We start from the raw sequence: 18,258 nt of genomic DNA, 5'->3' as shown, positions 1-18,258 counted from the left end.
ATCCTGGGAATCGAACCCAGGTTGGCTGTGTGCAAGGAAAACACCCTACCCGCTGTGCTATTGTTTCAGCCCCTCAATTATTTTGTGAACACAGTACTTTGAATATAGGCAATTTAGCTTACTATAATTATTGTTTGGGCTCCTGTTGCTGTAATTGTAAAGACCATACCTTTTGGTGCTCAAGGACCACAGCTACATCCAGCTCACCCAACCGGGCAAGGCATGTGCTCTAACACTTGGATCTACATTCTCAGGCCCCCAGTAAGGACATTTTTTTAAAAGTGACTCATTCTTTCACAATAGTACCTATTATAGGAAATGTTATGGAGGACTAGAGAGACAACTCAATGGCTGGGCTCATGCTTTGTATGCAGAAGGCCCAGATTTTAACCCTGTACCACATGGTCCTCTGAGCACCATGATGGGAGGAAAGGAAAAGGGAGGGAAGGAAGGAAGAAAGGAAAGGAAAGAAGAAACAAAAAAAGAGAAAGGGAGAAGAAAAGAGAATGTGAGAGGGAAAGGAGAGAGAGAGAAAGAAAAGAGAGGCAAAGAAGGAAAGAATGGGAAAGAGAGAAAAGAGAAGAAAAGAAGAAAGAAAGGAAGAAAAATAACTGAAGATGCCTTTGAGAAATAAAAGCATACTTTTTGTATTCTGGTCTACAAAGAGAAGGTGCAGTGGTGTTTTGGGGACAACAAAGAACAAATGTGAAAGTTTAAGACAAAAAGACATTACTTGGAAAATTTAAAAGTAAACAAAACTAAAAATGAACTCAGAGTTATCTTGGATCTTACAAGGAATGATATGTTGGATTATAGGTTTCTTTTTTGTGTAATAGAGGGTATTTCATGATTTATTTTATGACCCCAATCTTCTCCAATAATAAATAGTTGTGATAACTAGCCAATAGTAAGTAGTTGTTATAAACAATGCTAGTGATAAAGGAAGTAGTTTATTTTTGGAGGACCAATTTTTTCACATACTAAAATCTATGAGGGGGGCTGGCGGGATAGCACAGTAAGTAGGCATTTGCCTGAGGCCGACCTGGGTTCAATTCCCAGCATCCCATATGGTCCCCTGAGCACCACCAGGAGTAATTCCTGAATGCAGATCCAGGAGTAGCTCCCGAACATCTCCAGGTGTGACCCAAAAAGCAAAAATATAAAAATAAAATAAAATCTATGAGGAAGTAATGATGGAGTTCCTTGATTAAGAGGTTCTGGGTTAAAAAAACTTCTATCACAGTTTTGCAAGAGGTAAATTATATTTAACGGATGATTTTAAAATCTACTCAAGGAAGAAAACTGAGAACAACCTATGAATAACCTATGAATTAATGACAAGTGTAGCTAACAGCTCCCAGTTTCATCTGCTAAACAGTATCTGTGGAGATAAATCTGGAAAAGAGGCAGAGATGAAAAGTAGAGCAAAAAAAGTAGAGCATTTTCAGATTTTCTTTTTAATTTCCTGCAGTCTAACTGAACTCTTGCCAAGTGCTGAGTTACTGTCAATCATGGTTGAATTCTGATAAATGCCTAAAATGTCACATTCTGTAAAGTTGATTGAATGCTATGATCAAGATGGTTCACTTAACCAAGTTTGAGTCTAAAATACAATTCACAAGCTCAGTTTCATACTAGAGTAACCCAGGTAGCTAAATAAGCTAACAAAAATAAATCTAGGTAGCTAAATTAGCTACAAAAATAAATCTAGGCCAGGTTTAGTCCTAGAGATTCCGATTTAATTGCTTTGGAGTTGAATCAGTGTTTTTCAAGAAGTTCCTAACATGATTCTAATATGCTAAGAACTAATGACTGAATGAGATAGGCTAGTAAGCAAATATAAGTGCCATTTTCTAAATTGCCACTTGAGCTCATCTGGCTTCCTGGTGCATAATCTCTCTAGTCTCTGTCACTAAGCCATTGAGCACATATTAGCATTTTGGACTCTACCTGTTTCTGGGACTAACCAATTTTTTAGCAACTGGGATTGTTATGGGTCCATATTTAGTAGACCAAAGCATTATATTCTTTTAACCTACGTTATTCCAAGGTGGACCCCAACCTAACTTCCTCTAGCCAAGTATCTGCTGGAGCCTCAGTCTGAATTCTCCTACCTGCTGCTGGGTTTATGCTAACAACGCCTACTATCTTTACTGCCAGTGATGTGTGGCCCTTCAGATCAACTGCCACACCTGGGTTCATCTCAGCTCTGTTCTACCATCTGATCTGACTCAATCTGCCTCCACTTACATACACCCAGACCTGGGCAACCAATACATTCTGTTTTGAAATGTCAAAAATAAACTATCAAAGTGCATTTTATGTCACAACAAATCCACACTCAATATTTTAGCTCATTTTTCAGCTTATAAATTTCTTGGTAATGCATGACAGACTGCTTATTCTAGTACCTGTATCTTCTTTACTAGCAAGATCAGGTTTTGCATCTGTGGCTAATCTACATCTGCTAACATATTCAATGACTTCAAAAAGAAACTGCTAACTGAAGTGGATTAGGTTGATTTTTAACTGGAATTCAAATTACACTTGAGGTATCTTGTTCCATGCATTTGAGGACTGCTGTTACATAAGCTTTATTTTCTCTCTGTGCTCCTATTAATGTATCCCAAAATACATTGCTTTATGGAATAACAACCCAAACTTCATATCCTAAATCCTGAAATTGATATCATGCACCCACTCTCATGCCCCCTTCATTCTAACACAAAATAAATATCAGAGAAAAATAATATATTATATAGTTAGCAAAATCAGTAAATCAGATTACCAGTGACTAAATACATATATACAGTCTTTTATAGGGAATATAACAACTTTAGTACTTAGTTTATAGCCTATTCGGCCATAGAAAATATTTTATGGAAAATAAGATTGTTACATGTTTTTTCTCCGAGAATTATTTTATTTTATTTTTGGATCATACCCAGCTGTGGGCTGGAGTGATAGCACAGTGGGTAGGGCATTTGCCTTGCACGCGGCTGACCCGGGTTCGATTCCTCAATCCCTCTCAGAGAGCCCAGCAAGCTATGGAGAGTATCTTGCACACACGGCAGAGCCTGGCAAGCTACCTGTGGCATACTCGATATGCCAACAACAGAAACAACAAGTCTCACAATAGAGACATTACTGGTGCCCGATTGAGCAAATCGATGAACAATGGGATGACAGTGGTACAGTGATACCCAGCTGTACTGGGGGCTTACTCTTAGTTCTGCACTCAGAGGTCACTCCTGGCAGTGTGGAGATGGGGTGGGATGGGGAAGCATACATGGTGCTGGGGAATCCAGGGGTTGGCTGTGTGCAAGGCACTTGGACTTTAAACATCCCAGGATCTGATCTTAGATTATGAAATCTGGGTGAATTAACTTAAAATTATACCATATAGATATTTATGGGACATGTTTGTCACCTACTAAGAATAGAATGGTCACAGTATGATAGGTGCCTTACTCCACATCCATTAAATAAGTCTTTCCTTAGGAATTTGCTAGCAGATTAATAGTGATAGCCTTCTTAGTGCCATGCCTTTCTGAGACAATAGCTGGGTACATAAGGAATCAGCTTAAGTTTTTATTTTTTGGTCACTCTGATTTGGATTACACTGCTGACCGGGTGCTTTTAATTTTTTAGTAATTTGATTAAGAGTTTAGGGTTATCTAAATGTTCTTTTATTCTGCAGTTTTAGATTCTGCAGTTCTTTTGCATGTCCATCAGGCGCCTTTTTATTTCCTCACACTTGACAACTAAAGTGTCTGATTTATACAGAAATATGTGTCCTGTAGTCTTCAGTACTGTTTTTCCTTGGAATTTGTGTTCTTAGCATTTTTCCGCTCTCTTATAAAAATTTGCAAAGGGAAGTTGCATTGTGGCACTCCCTCTAGACATGCCTATCCCACTTCTGTATATCAGGGTCCACTCTAATAACACCCACATCAGAGGGTAGTTAAGGAGTTGTTGAAATAGGGCTATGAAGTAATTGTACAAAAGGCTAAGCTATGTTCTCAAAGGGTGCATAAAAGTGATATGCTTTTTGAGTAGATGAAGTGGGAGTAGGGTTTTGTGTGTTCACATTCTTTTCTCATCATAAAAACAGATACTTCTTATGTGGCAGTTCTTCATTTAAGTTTGAAAATAAAGTAAAAGATCTTGGGTTAGAAGGGATAAAACAAGTGTTTACTATTTCTAAAATCCTCTTTCATTTCTAGGGTATTCTCTTATGTGTCTTTAATGAAGTGAAACATACAACTTTGCAAAGTGATAGAGATTAGACTAAATAAATATGATGTAACATTCTGAGTCTATTTGCTCAATGAACACTATGAACTTTGTTTTCATAACAAAGGGAAGATTGTCTTCTCTAATCCAAACATGGCATGGACTCTATCGATGATTCAGTGAAGTCTGCTGTTAGTTTAACCCAAGAGTCAGCAATCTATAGCCTGTGAGCTAAACCTGGCAAGTTGCCTCTTTTTCTATGGCCTGAAAACTAGCAATAGTTTTTCTATTCTTAAGTATTCAAAATAAATCTGAAGAAGATTAGGATTTTAAGATGTGAAAATCACACATAATTCAAATTTTACAATGCATAATATGATTTAATGCATATGATATGCATAATAAAGTTTTATTGGAAGAGCCTTTTTTTAATGACTGTGAGGTACAGTTACAAAGCTTTCATGTTTGAGTTTCAGTCATACAGCAATCGAACATCCATCCCTCCACCAGTGCACGTTTTCCACCACCAATGTCCCCAGCATCCTCCCCATACCCTACCCCTCCCCCCTGCCTCCATGGCAGATAATTTCCCCCATACTCTCTCTCTACTTTGGGCATTATGGTTTGCAATACAGATACTGAGAGGCTATCATGTTTGGTCCTTTATCTACTTTCAGCACACATCTCCCATCTGGAACTGTCCCTCCAACCATCATTGACTTAGTGATCCCTTTTCTATACCAGCTTCCTTCTTTTTTTTGTAATAAATTATTTATTTTTAATTAGTGAATCAACGTGAGGGTACAGTTACAGTTTTATACATTTTTGTGCTCGTGTTTCCCCCATACAAAGTTCAAGAACCCATCCCTTCACCAGTGCCCATTCTCTACCACCAGTAAACCCAGCATCTCTCCCACCATCCCCAGTCCTGTCTCCCCCCACCCCACACTACCACTATGGCAGGGTATTCCCTTTTGATCTCTCTCTCTGATTAGGTGTTGTGGTTTGCAATAAAGGTGTTCAGTGGCCATTGTGTTCAGTCTCTAGTCTATATTCGGCACGCATCACCCTTCCCCCGCATGACCTCCAACCACACTTTACTTGGTGTTCCCTTCTCTGAGTTGCCCAGAATGAGAGACCAGCCTCCAAGCCATGGGGACAACCTCCTGGTACTTATTTCTACTAATCTTGGGTGTTAGTCTTATAGTCTATTATTCTATGCTCCACAGATGAGTGCAATCTTTCTATGTCTGTCTCTCTCTTTCTGACTCATTTCACTTAGCATGATACTTTCCATGCTGATCCACTTATATGCAAACTTCATGACCTCATTTTTTCTAACAGCTGCGTAGTATTCCATTGTGTAGATGTACCAGAGTTTCTTCAACCAGTCATCTGTTCTAGGGCACTCGGGTTTTTTCCAGATTCTGGCTATTGTAAACAGTGCTGCGATGAACATATAAGTGCAGATGTCATTTCGACTATACTTTTTGGCTTTTCTGGGATATATTCCCAGCAGTGGTATTGCTGGGTCAAATGGGAGCTCAACCTCTAATTTTTTGAGAATCGTCCATATTGTTTTCCAAAAGGGCTGAACTAGTCGGCATTCCCACCAGCAGTGTAGAAGGGTCCCTTTCTCTCCACATCCTCTCCAACAGCAGTTGCTTTTGTTCTTTTGGATGTGTGCTAGCCTCTGTATACCAGCTTCCTTCTCCCCCAGATCATGAAGCAGGTGTCCAGCCATGGAGCAATATTCTTGACCCTGTCCCTACTCTCGTTGGGTATCAGACTCAAATTATGTAATTTTATATTCGACAAATGAGTGCAGTCATTCTATGTTTGTCCCTCTCTTTTTGACTGATTGCACTTAGTGTGATACTCTCCATGTCCATCCACTTATAAGCAAATTTCATCTTTCCTAACCACTGCATAGTATTTCATTGCGTAGATGTACCAAAGTTTCTTTAACCAGTTGTCTATTCTTGAGCACTCGGATTGTTTCCAGGTTCTGGATATTGTGAACAGTGCTGCAATGAACATATAGGTGAAGATGTCATTTCTACTGTGCTTTTTTGCACCTTTGGGATATATATTCCCAGAAGCGGTATTGCAGGATCATATGGAAACTCAATTTCTAGTGTTTGAAGGAATGCCCATATTGTTTTCCAAAAAGACTGAACCAGTCAGCATTCCCACCAACAATGAAAGAGAGCCCCTTTCTCCCCACATCCGTACCAGCACTGGTTGTTCTTGCTCTTTTTGATATGTGCCAGTCTCTGTGGTATGAGATGGTATCTCATTGTTGTTTTGACTTGCATCTCCCTAATAAGTAGTGATGTAGAACATTTTTTCATGTGCCTTTTAGCCATTTGTATTTCTTTTTTGAGGAAGCTTCTGTTCTTCTCCCCATTTTTTATGGGGCTGGAGGTTTTTTCCTTATACAATTGTACTAGCATCTTGTATATCCTGGATATTAACCCCTTATTGGATAGGAGCGGCCATTCTTATCAATTTGTGTATCTATGATGGTTTTTGTGTCACTGCAGAGCTGAACATGTGACATGGGCTTTCAAGTCTTTATAGAACTGTAGAATTTAAAATACTGACAATCTGGGCTTTCAGAGAAAATGGTTGTTGCTCTCTGGTATAACTAACCACCATAACTTAAATCCTACAATTGTCCAGGATTGACCCTACTAATTCAGTGGTTTCGGTTTTCCTAAAGAATGGGAAGATATTCGAGAAACAGACCCTCTGCTCCTAAAGACTATGATCTCAAAGGTCTTCTAATCCATTTTCGCACCCAGAGCAGCTTCTTACAGAAACGCACCTAGACTGTGAGCTGTGCTACAACTCCCTGCCGCCCAAGGATGGATTTTTCCTCTCTACCCTGTTTTTCTGTGCAGAAAATGGGGGCAGCAGCAATATCCACGTGGTGAGAGCCACCTTCTAAGACTCCCAACCCAGAGGTATGACTTTTGCAGTTTTGTGGCTCATAGGTGATCATGGGAAGCGGGCGTTACTGGCACGTCCTTGGCCCAGATAAGATACAGAGCTGCTGAGCATGAAACGGACCCTCTGCTCCTAAAGACTATGATCCCAGAGGTCTTCTAACCCATTTTGGCACCCAGAGCGGCTTCTTACAGAAATGCATCTAGACTGTGAACTGAGTTAAAATATCAGAAATCCAAAACCACGCAGCCACTATGGAGGCCGCTGAGCTCATAGAGTCTTCATTCTCAGCAATGAAAAGAAATTATTAAATGATGCCTTTTCAGCAGGCCTGATTGTTGGGAGAAAATTCCAAACAATAATAGTGAGTTCTCTATTGAAATATTGAATGTATTCAAAGTATGGAGAGAATAAAGTGAATATCATTAGCTACTTAGGTTGGGGCTGGGTGGGAGAGGGGTATTTTGGGGTTCTTGGTGGTGGAACATGTGCACTGGTGAAGGGATGGGGGTTCAACCATTACATGACAGAGACTTAAACCTGAAAGCTTTGTATTTTTTTATGATGATTCAATAAAATAAAAATTTAAAATAAATTTTTTTTTAAAATTTAAGAAAGAATGGGGAGATACTTTGTGGGACTTAATGGACACTGAATAATAATAGTAACATTTTAGGAATGTAAGAATAACATAATTGGTTCAGGAAGCATAAGCTGACCAATAACTTTTTTCTTAAGAATGAACCAGAATAGCCCCAGGCCACTTCAAACCTCACTCATACTGTCCTGAAGAACTTGTGACACATTAAATGATATCAGGTCCTTGCCCAAAAGTATAGAGAGAGTAAGAAGGAAGGTGCCTACCACAGAGACAGCGGGTGGGATGGGGTGGAGGTGTTGGGAGGGATACTAGGACATTGGTGGTGGAAAATGCACACTGGTGGAGGGATGGGTGTTTGATCATTGTATGACTGAAACTAAATCATAAAAGCTTTGTAACCATATCTCACTGTGATTCAATTAAGAAAAATGAATAAAAATTGATCCCTTGGGGAAAAATTGTCCCTAAAAATGACATCATGTCCTAAGGTCATGCTTACTAACTCTTTATACAGCACAGCTTGATGCTTTTGAGACTAACACCCAAGAATAGTAGAAATAACTACCAGGAGATTTGCTCTATTGCTTGGAAGCCGGCCTCTCATGCTGGGAGAAAAGGCAGCTCAGATAGAGAAGGGAGCACCAAGTAAAATGTGGTTGGAGGACCCGCTCGGGATGGGAGAGGCGAGCTGAAAGTAGACTATAGATTGAACACGATGGTCACTCAATAACCCTATTGTAAACAACAACACCCAAAAAGAGAGAGAGAACAAAAAAGAATGACCTGCCACAGAGGCGGGGTGGGGTGGGGGGGATGGGATTGGGGTTGGGAGGGATACTGGGTTCATTGGTGGTGGAGAATGGGCACTGGTGGAGGGATGGGTTCTCGAACATTGTATGATAGAAACACAAGCACGAAAGTTTGTAAATCTGTAACTGTACCCTCACAGTGATTCACTAATTAAAAAAAAAATAAACTAAAAAAAAAACAAAAAAAGACAAACAGAGGACTGGGCACTGGCGGAGGGATATAAACAAAATGCAAACATGAAAGTTCATAAGTTTGTAATTGTAACTCATGGTGATTCACTAATAAAAAAATAAATTAAAAAAAGACAAACAAAAAAAATTAGGAAAAGCATGGAAGGTTAGCTTGGTATCTTATAACGGAAAGGCCCACCTGGAAGGGTTTTTGCTACGACAGGCCCGGCAAGGTCTGAAGGCTTCCCGACACCCGCCTGGTTTATGGCTCGGACGCGAAACACATAGCTGATACCTTCCTTGAGGTTTTGCACCTGAAAGAAGCAGGTAGAGAAGGATGCGTATTTATGTGTCATTTAAATGGCAGTGCTTTTCTCTGTAGTGACAATTTTAGTTATACAGAACAAGATTCCAGGACTTGCTGTCTAGTTCTGATTGTATTAAAGACTAGACTTGTGTCTTTAATTTTAGACTTTCTTTGCTCTGAACCATGTAGATGAGGTGTTTTTTAGAACTTAGAACTCTTGATTTTATCTCCCTTTATAGGAAATTTGTTGGCTGTATCAGAAATAAAAGGCTGATACATATGCATCATATGCACACATACATGTATATATATCTGCTTTCACTATATATATTCATATTTATGTGTGTATGTGTACACAAAGTGCTCATATGTGTCTTAGGTACTTACATATATGGACCATAGAGGGTGTGTATCTGTACACAAAATGCTCATATGTGTCTTAGGTACTTACATATATGGACCATAGAGGGTGCAAGGGTTTGAACTCATAACTTTATATACATACCCAACATGTATGAGCACTTTGTATTTTGTTTAAAGCATGGGCTTTAAACAAGCTAACTACCGTGTTCTCTGGTTTAAAGAAAACTAATTTTTTTAAATCACAAAACACTTTTGTTCTATATTTCTCCCCAAAGAACAAGGTGATTAACTTATATAAACATATGCTTTAAACAAAATACAATGTGTTCACAGGACCTATATATGATACATTTTTTCCTTATCCTTTTGAGACACTTCATGCATAATTTCAGTTAAAATTCTTGACAAAAAAGGGGAATTACAAACATGGACATAGGCATTTCTCATTAATTTAAAACATGTTAGAGCAACATATTTCAAATATTAGTCCCTGGACTGCTGCAGATTCACAGGTGTAAAAAGGTTGAAAAACACAAGTTTTAAAACCCTGAAATAAAAATGAGCAAAAATTGTACCCATTGATTTAACAGATAAATGGTCCATTGAATATATAAACCACTGACAGATTTCTTAATTTTAGTAATCTGCAATAGCACAGTGAGCAGGGCATTTGCCTTGCACACAGCTGACCCGGGTTCAATTCCTCCATCCCTCTCGGAGAGCCCAGCAAGGTACAGAGAGTATTCCGCCTGAACGGCAGAGCCTGGCAAGCTACCAGTGGTGTATTCGATATGCCAAAAACAGTAACAAGTCTCACAATGGAGACGTTACTGGTGCCTGCTCGAGCAAATCAATGAACAACGGGACGACAGTGCTACAACAGTGCTATAGTGCTACAGCGAATAACCACAATGATTTCAAATTCTATAACTTCATATTTCTAATAATCAAGGTACCTGATGATTACATGTGTTTAATTGATGAGAGTGTGGAAAACATATTTCATGTGTTCAATTGATGAGAGGGTGGATTATGAAAATCATTCACAATATGTTCTCCCCAATTTTTTGAACAATCATTTTATTTTGGGGGACACACTGATGATGCCCAAGGACCACATCAGTGGTCCTGGGATTTAAACCATTGTCATGGCTGCAGCCACATATAAGACAAGTGCTATAACCTTTGTACTATCTTTCCATCCCCTAATATACTGGGGCTTTTGTTGTTTTTTTGTTTGGGGGGGCCATACCAGGTTGTGTTCAGGGTTTATCACTGGCTCTGTACTCAAGGATCACTTCTGCAGTATTCAGGGGACCACAGAGGGTCCCCGGGTTGGAACTCAGGTAAGTTACACACAAGGCAGTACCCCGCACCACTGTGCGCTCTCTCTCTCTCTCTCTCTCTCTCTCTTTCTCTCTCTCTTTCTCTCTCTCTTTCTCTCTCTCTGTGTCTAGTCTCATCCCATGATTTATTTTCATAGGAAAGTTCTCTCTCTCTCTGTCTAGTCTCATTCCATGATTTATTTTTATAGGAAAGTTCTACTTTATAACTTATGACTTTCTTTGGGCTCAGCACCTTTTCATTGCTATTATGAAAAGTCAATATTTTTTCTTTTAAAAACATGTAACTTCTGGGGCTGGAAGGATAATAAAGCAGGTAGAGTGCTTACAGGCATGCTGCCAATCTAGGTTGATCCCTGACACCCCATATCATACCCCACCTCTGCCAGGAGTGACCCCTGAGCACAGAGCCAGAATAAGGTCTGAACACTGCCAGGAATGGCCCAAATCCAAACCAAAACAAAACAAAACCCCCATGTAAATTTTAAGTCTGGAGAGACAGTACAGGAGATAAGTTACTTGCCATCCATGTGGCTGGCCAGGGTTAACCCTCAGCATCACATATGGTCCCCATGTACTGCCAAGGGTCACTCCTAAGCATAGAACCAGAATTAAGCTCTGAGCGCTGCCAAGTTTGGTCCTAAAACAAAATAAAAGTGGCTTTAAAAAACTGTGTTTACATATTTATTAATTTCCCCCTTCATTGTTCAGGGAAACGAATCCAGGGTTTCACAGGTGAGATGTATCTGATCTGTCATTAAGTGTCATTCTTGGTCCTATATTTTAATTTATTTATTTTTAGTTTTTTGGTACACAACTGTCAGTAAGTGCTCAGAACTTACTCCTGTCTCTGTATTCAGGGACATTCCTGACAGGGATCAGGGGATCATTTGTGGTGCTGGGAATCAAACAAACTAGGGTTGACTAAATGCAAAGAAAAGAACCTAATCCCTGTACTATTTCTCTCCCATATTTTAGAACTAATTTATTATACACAGAGAGAACAACTTTTTATATTCACATGTTGTGATGGAGATGAATATCTGAAATATTATTAAGATGAAATAAAACTGGAATGCACATATTCAATTAAGTGAATGTTTATGACCATGTAATTAGGTGAGCTATAAATTAAAGGACTGCTTTGAGTCTAATTATTTGATTGCATTGCATTATGACAACAGAACATCGCTCTTTCTGTAGTGATAGCTCGCACGAGTGCTAATGGCTTTTAATCCCAAACAAACTTGAATTTAGGCATGGGTTAAATGCATAGAGTTCCTTGTATTTAAATTTTGTGCTTAGAAATAATGCTGATAAACTGTGAGTTTACAGGGAGGAACAAAAACATTCCTTGTCCTGATAGAAGTCGGCCAGTTTCCAGGTGTATGCTTCATCTGCACCTGCCTCGTGAGTAAAAAGTGGTGGGAGTCTACTGCTGCAACGCAGAGCAGGAAATGACTTCACACCTCAGTGTCCAGTTGCTTGGACAGTGGTCACTAGCCTCCCAGCACCAAAGAGGCATAATCCATGCAAATCTATTTTCCTTTCTAAAATTTTCTCCCAGCGCCCCACTTCACTCCCCCACTCCCACACACAAACTCTTGAGTAATTTCTTAAGGAACTGCATTCCCTTATCCTCTCCATCCATGTCTCCCCCACCCGATGACGCTCTTCCCACCACATTATCTCACTAGGCTGTAATTAACTCCAACAGCACACAAGGAGCATGAGGAAATGTGAGCTGTCGAGTTAAAAAGCTTTGTGTCTTTGATTCCCTCTAGGAACTCTGGTGAGACGCTTGGTACAGAAATAAATGATTATGGGTACTTCCAGCAGGAGCCAATGAACCGTATATTCTGGCAGCAATGGTGTGAAATGCTCCTATTCACAGAGCTCTCTGTCCTGCTCCTAGTGTTACCAGGCTATATTTTTCTAGCATGTTCATTTCTTTGACTCTGTTTTGTGGTTGAAAGTATAAAAAGTCTGGAATATTGGGGCTGGAGCGATAGCACAGCAAGCAGGGCATTTGCCTTGCACGCGGCTGACCCGGGTTTGATCCCTAGCATCCCATATGGTCCCCTGAGCACTGCCAGGGGTAATTCCTGAGTGCAGAGCCAGGAGTAACCCTGTGCATCGCCGGATGTGACAAAAAAAAAAGGTCTGGAATAACAAATCTCTATCAAAATGATCGTGGGAGTTATAGGACATCTTTGTTTTTTTCCTTTACGTGTTTTATCTGAATTTTTCATCATGACTGCCTGCACATTATATAACAAAAAAATTTCTACTTTCATTTCAAAAACTGTCAACGGGCATAGCACATTCCAGAGTCCCCCCAGAACACAGCTCAGGATGCCTGATTTATCTTTCTTTACTTTATAGAATTCTCTCTGTCTCTCATATTTCCTAATTAAAACTATTTATGAAAATAAAACTAAAAATAAGGGCCAGAAAGATAATACAGAAGGTAGGGCACTTGCCTTACAGATGGTTGACCAGGTCAAATTCCCAGCACCTCATATGGTCCTCCAAATCCCACCAGGGGTAATCCTTGAGCACAGAGCCAGGAGTAAGCACTGAGTACAAGCAGGTTTACTCTGAATACCTAATAAGGCCCACCTCCTGACAGCAGCCTCCTCTGGGGAAAGAGGGCCACACACTAAATCTAGCTTTATGTTTGACTATGATAACTTTATTCTAAATTGGTGTGTTTCAACTTTTTCACACCTGTGTACCAGCAAAACAGAAATAGTCAGCGACTGCTAAGGCAAAAAAAAAAATTTACTTACAATAGGATTTTGTGTATTTAAAAATCTAATGTTATAAAATGAAATTTTTATCTGGGCACACCATGCATAAAGCAGCAATAGTTTTTTTCAGGGACTGGTGGAAATTTCTGTGAACTAATATCATTATGTGCACCAGTGGTTGAAACCATTTTTCCAAGCAATAACAACCAGAATCAGTCTCCACTGTTTCTACAGCAGATTCCAGGTCTCCAGTTGCCACTATTGATAACAGGGGAGCATGTTATTTGACATTTTCACTTGGTGCCAGTGAGAGAGTCAATGGCTTGAGCTGAACAGTCTTGTAGAGTTCAATTGGAGCACTCTGCAGGAATCTTAATGGTGGTAATATGAGTAGAATGAGGATGCAGCCAGGCATTGAGTTAACCTATTTTACTAAGCTCTGAGAGCGTATTTTTTTTTTTGGAAAAAAGAAAAAGAACAGCTTTACTGAAATGTAATTCACATCCTATACAATTCACTAATTTAAGGTGAAGGAGTCTATAGGTTTTTTTTTCACTTTTTAAAAATTTTTTATTTGTGAATCACCATGAGGTACAGTTACAAATTTATGAACTTTTGTGTATGCATTTCAGTCATACAGTGATCATTTACCCATCCCTCCACCAGTGCCCTTTCTCCTCCACCAATGTTCCCAGTATCCCTCCTACCACCCCCACCCCATCCCCTACCACCCTACACTGCCTCTGCGGCAGGGCATTCCCTTTTGTTTTGAGATCTTATGTTGAGTATAGCATGGGGCAAGCAGGTGAAGAAAGACAGGGTATGGATCGAAAACTCAAGAGTTAGACTTACCGATGTGAGCAATAAAAATAGCACCCTCAGAATAATTGTGGAAGGGTTATGAAAGTCAACTTTTGGGAATAGTCATCAACCACATCTTAAGACAGAGCTCTTGAACTTTTCCCATTGTGACCTTGTTTCTCTCAAGAAACTTTCACCTGAACCCAGGTATAGAGGCACATAAAATAGGTATACAAATGAAAATGTACTGACAATGACAAAGAAATTTAATTTAAAGTTTGAAAAACTTGCACACTCCCATATGAGGACTCCTCTCAAGGTTAAGAAGCTAGGTCTTGGGGCTGGAGCAATAGCACAGCGGGTAGGGCGATTGCCTTGCACGCGGCCGACCCGGGTTCTATTCCCAGCATCCCATATGGTCCCCTGAGGACCGCAAGGGGTGATTCCTGAGTGCAAAGCCAGGGGTAACCTCTGTGCATTGCCGGGTGTGCCCCCCCCAAAAAAAAAGCAAAAAAAAAAGAAAGCTAAGTCTTAAAACATGAAAGCTTGTAACTATCTCACAGTGATTCAATAAAAATAATAATAATAAAGTACTGTGAATAGCAAAAGTGTGAGGTGAGTAAGAGAAGGCAGAGGAAAAGAAAAGCAAGGAGGGAGCCTGTGGATATTTTCAAAGCTAGGCTCAGCAAATCAGATTAAACATTACCGTATTGCTTTCTTTCTTTCTCTTTTTTTATTAGGACACCATGATTTACAAAGTTATTCATAGTTGAGTTTTAGGTATATAATATTCTAGCACCAGTTCCACCACCAGTGACCAAATTACTTTAAACACCAGAAACCTACCTTAAACCTTCCTTCACTGGCAAACAGAATCTTACCAGGAGCCGATCTATATAGTGAGCAAAGCAGCAGTGTTTTTAATCTTGCTAACCTGAAAGCTTCTATCAGTAGATATAAATTTTATATTAGATAGAACATTTTTTCCCTCTTTTAGGAATAAAATTGTTTTCAAATGATGTGTATCCTCTTACCTTCAGATACTTGTTTTTAAGGACTATCTCATTGAGACCTCGCCACTGGTCATCTTTGGCACTGGCCTCCTTCATATCCACGAAGTACCCAGTGACTGGAGTCCTCCCAGAGTAGGTTGGAGGTTCCCACTGCAGAACCAGAGAGGTGTTCCTCACCTCACTGTACTTGAGACTGTGTGGTGGTCCTTTGAGGGAAAGGGAGGGGATCAATGAATAGAAATGGATGTGTGGATGAAAACTCAAGCACGCAAATCTAGAACAATAATTTCTTCAAGCTGAACCTGATGCTAATGTATTTTTGTTTATTTTGTTTTTAAGAAATTAATCGTTTCCAAGGAAGTAGGTATTTTGTGGTCATTTCATATCAGGTTTCCTCAATTGCCCTTCTATGGATTAAGGCTAGTTGGAGGTGCCTTACAAGTGCTTGATGAAAACGTATTCTTGGGCAGTCTTCAGGCCTGTGTTCAGTGCCTATGATCACAATAGTTTAGTTGTAGACTCAGTTTTAAGTTTATTTTTAAATAATAATCTAACATTCCCCCCCCAAAATCTCAATTGAACAGATAACTCTATTCAGTGACATATTATAAAGATAGCATTTTTTCAAAGAATAAAGGAATATGTTACAAAATAACTCCCCACTGAAGGAAAGTATTTCCCAGAAAGCATACTTCCCATTTGTGGCTAGAACCACAGATACAATCAGTGTCCTGTCTCCTGGATTCATGCTAACCACTACCAAGAACTTTTTTATTCTTTTATTTCATTGAATCTTAAGAGAGTGAAGGTTCAGAAGAGCCAACTAACTTGATCAATCTCTTTAGGAGAAAGAAAATTGGTCTCTCTGTGTGTGATCTTTGCATTTCTGGCAGCTGCTATGCATGTTATTCAGTTATTTATTTTCTTTCTTCCTTTACTTATTTAAGTGACAACTGAGTTTTAGCCAACCAATCAAAATCATCTGAATTGACTCATGGAGACCGAAGAGCCAACTATAAGCACAATCTCTATCATGCTATGCTTTGATATTTTGCAATTAATAGCTCAATATTTCTCTGGCTCTTTGTCTTAACAGTCATAAGTCTGTTACGAATCATTCTTGCCTTTTGACTGCATTTGGTGGAAATGGTCTTTGATGACTATTTCCTAGTGCTTAGAACCCAGTGAAGCATTCAAACAGCTAGCAACACACCGGACATACAAAGCAAGAACTCTATATTACTGGTTGCTAATGATGTTCAGCTAGAAGTAGAGTAACTTCCACTTGCTACATAGAGGGACATTTCAGGTGTCATTTCATCTGAGCATCAGCTTCTAAAAAGAATTTTGGGAGAAAGATAACACCCAGAAGCCCTCAGGGCTAACTCCTGGCTCTGTGCTCAGAGACCACTCCTGGTGGTATTCAGATGATCATATGCAGTGCCAGAGATCAAACCTGGGTCAGCAGCATCAAGGCAAGTGCTAACACCTGTACTGTCCCTCCAGTCGCTGAGATGATTAGCAATTGTAAGAAATTATTTTTCAGTTAAGGTACGTGGGATTTTAGACAGTATTATCATTGTACACCTAATGGACTATAGCAATGGTTTCCATCTTTTACACCTGTGCAGCTGCTGTTGACAGTGGATAAAAACCACTGGATTCTAGTATAATGAAAACTTTTATCTGCTCTGGGAACTCAAATACTTTATGTGCCTTGATCTGGAGTGGAACCCAAAATATTCCTAAGGTGTGTTTGTCATGAGGAGCTAAAGACAGGGTGGAAGAGATAACAGAGAAGAGAGTCCAGTTTGTCTGGGTTTGAAGAGAGATTTGGAAAGACTAGTAAGGCCTCCACTCCAGAGCAATGAAGAAAGTGAGAAAAATGGAGAACAGAAAATTATTTTTGATAAATTTTGTTAGGGCATATGCATTGGAAGCCCTTTAGGAAACAAAAATTAAAAAATTGACATTCCTTTTTATTCAAAAGGGGTTACACATGGCAGTGCTGTACCCAGTAGGGTTCATGCGATACCAGGAACAGAACTCATGGTCTCTCACATGCTCTACCACTGAGTCATATCCCTGTTCCCTGGAATTCTTTTCAATAATCATGTAGCCCTAAGTTATGTGCTTCTATCAATCTCATTCCATGTACAAGCAGAATTATGAGCTTTCTATAATTTACCTAGAATGCAAACATAAGTTATTCAAACTTCGTTTTGTATTGGTATCTACTGTTTAACAGTATTGTAAATATTATATAAAATATTATATAAATATGAGAGGCCAGGAGAAGTCACCTATGCAGAACTTAATTTTTTTCCCCCAGTTATTGGCTGGACTGAAGCGATAGCACAGTGGGTAAAACGTTTGCCTGGCATGTGGTTGACCCGGGTTCCATTCCTCCATCCCTCTCGGAGAGCCTGGCAAGCTACCGAGAGTATCCCACCCTCACAGCAGAACCTGGCAAGCTACCAGTGGTGTATTCGATATGCAAAAACAGTAACAACAAGTCTCACAATGGAGACATAACTGGTGCTCGCTTGAGCAAATTGATGAACAACTGGACGACAGTGCTACAGAGCAGTGTTATTGGCTTATTTAAAGAAAGTTGGTTCCTTGGTACTGAAACAGAGTTTACATAACTTACCTGGAACAGCAATTGTCCACTCTTCACATTTGAAGCATTCGCTTACTTTAGAAGGCTGTCCCACCCCAGCCAGGTTCATAGCTGACACTTGGAACTGATACACCATGTTCTCCTTCAGGTTGCTAATCTGCAACATAAACAACATATCACAGAGAGTGAACTTTTTTAGGTTTTTTTTTGGGGGGGGGTGGTTGGGTCACACCCAGCAATGCTTAGGGATTACTCTTGGTTCTGCACTCAGAAGTTATTCCTGGCA

The 18,258-nt window shown here is 39.7% G+C and overlaps 1 protein-coding gene across 1 annotated transcript in view; it reads right to left on the bottom strand.

The window, feature by feature from the left end:
- Positions 1 to 18,258, bottom strand: part of MYOM1 (myomesin 1) — a 142,493-nt gene that overhangs the window by 34,263 nt on the left and 89,972 nt on the right. The window contains exons 20-22 of the mRNA XM_004606000.2: positions 18,003 to 18,129; positions 15,371 to 15,555; positions 8,969 to 9,083 (exon numbers count right to left, since the gene is read on the bottom strand). Of these exons, the coding sequence (XP_004606057.2) occupies positions 8,969 to 9,083; positions 15,371 to 15,555; positions 18,003 to 18,129 (427 nt within the window). The remainder of the gene's footprint in view (positions 1 to 8,968; positions 9,084 to 15,370; positions 15,556 to 18,002; positions 18,130 to 18,258) is intronic.

The sequence above is a fragment of the Sorex araneus genome, chromosome 2 (genome assembly GCF_027595985.1).
Source record: "Sorex araneus isolate mSorAra2 chromosome 2, mSorAra2.pri, whole genome shotgun sequence".
Taxonomy (NCBI): Eukaryota; Metazoa; Chordata; class Mammalia; order Eulipotyphla; family Soricidae; genus Sorex; species Sorex araneus.
This window is presented reverse-complemented; position numbering and strand designations above follow the sequence as displayed.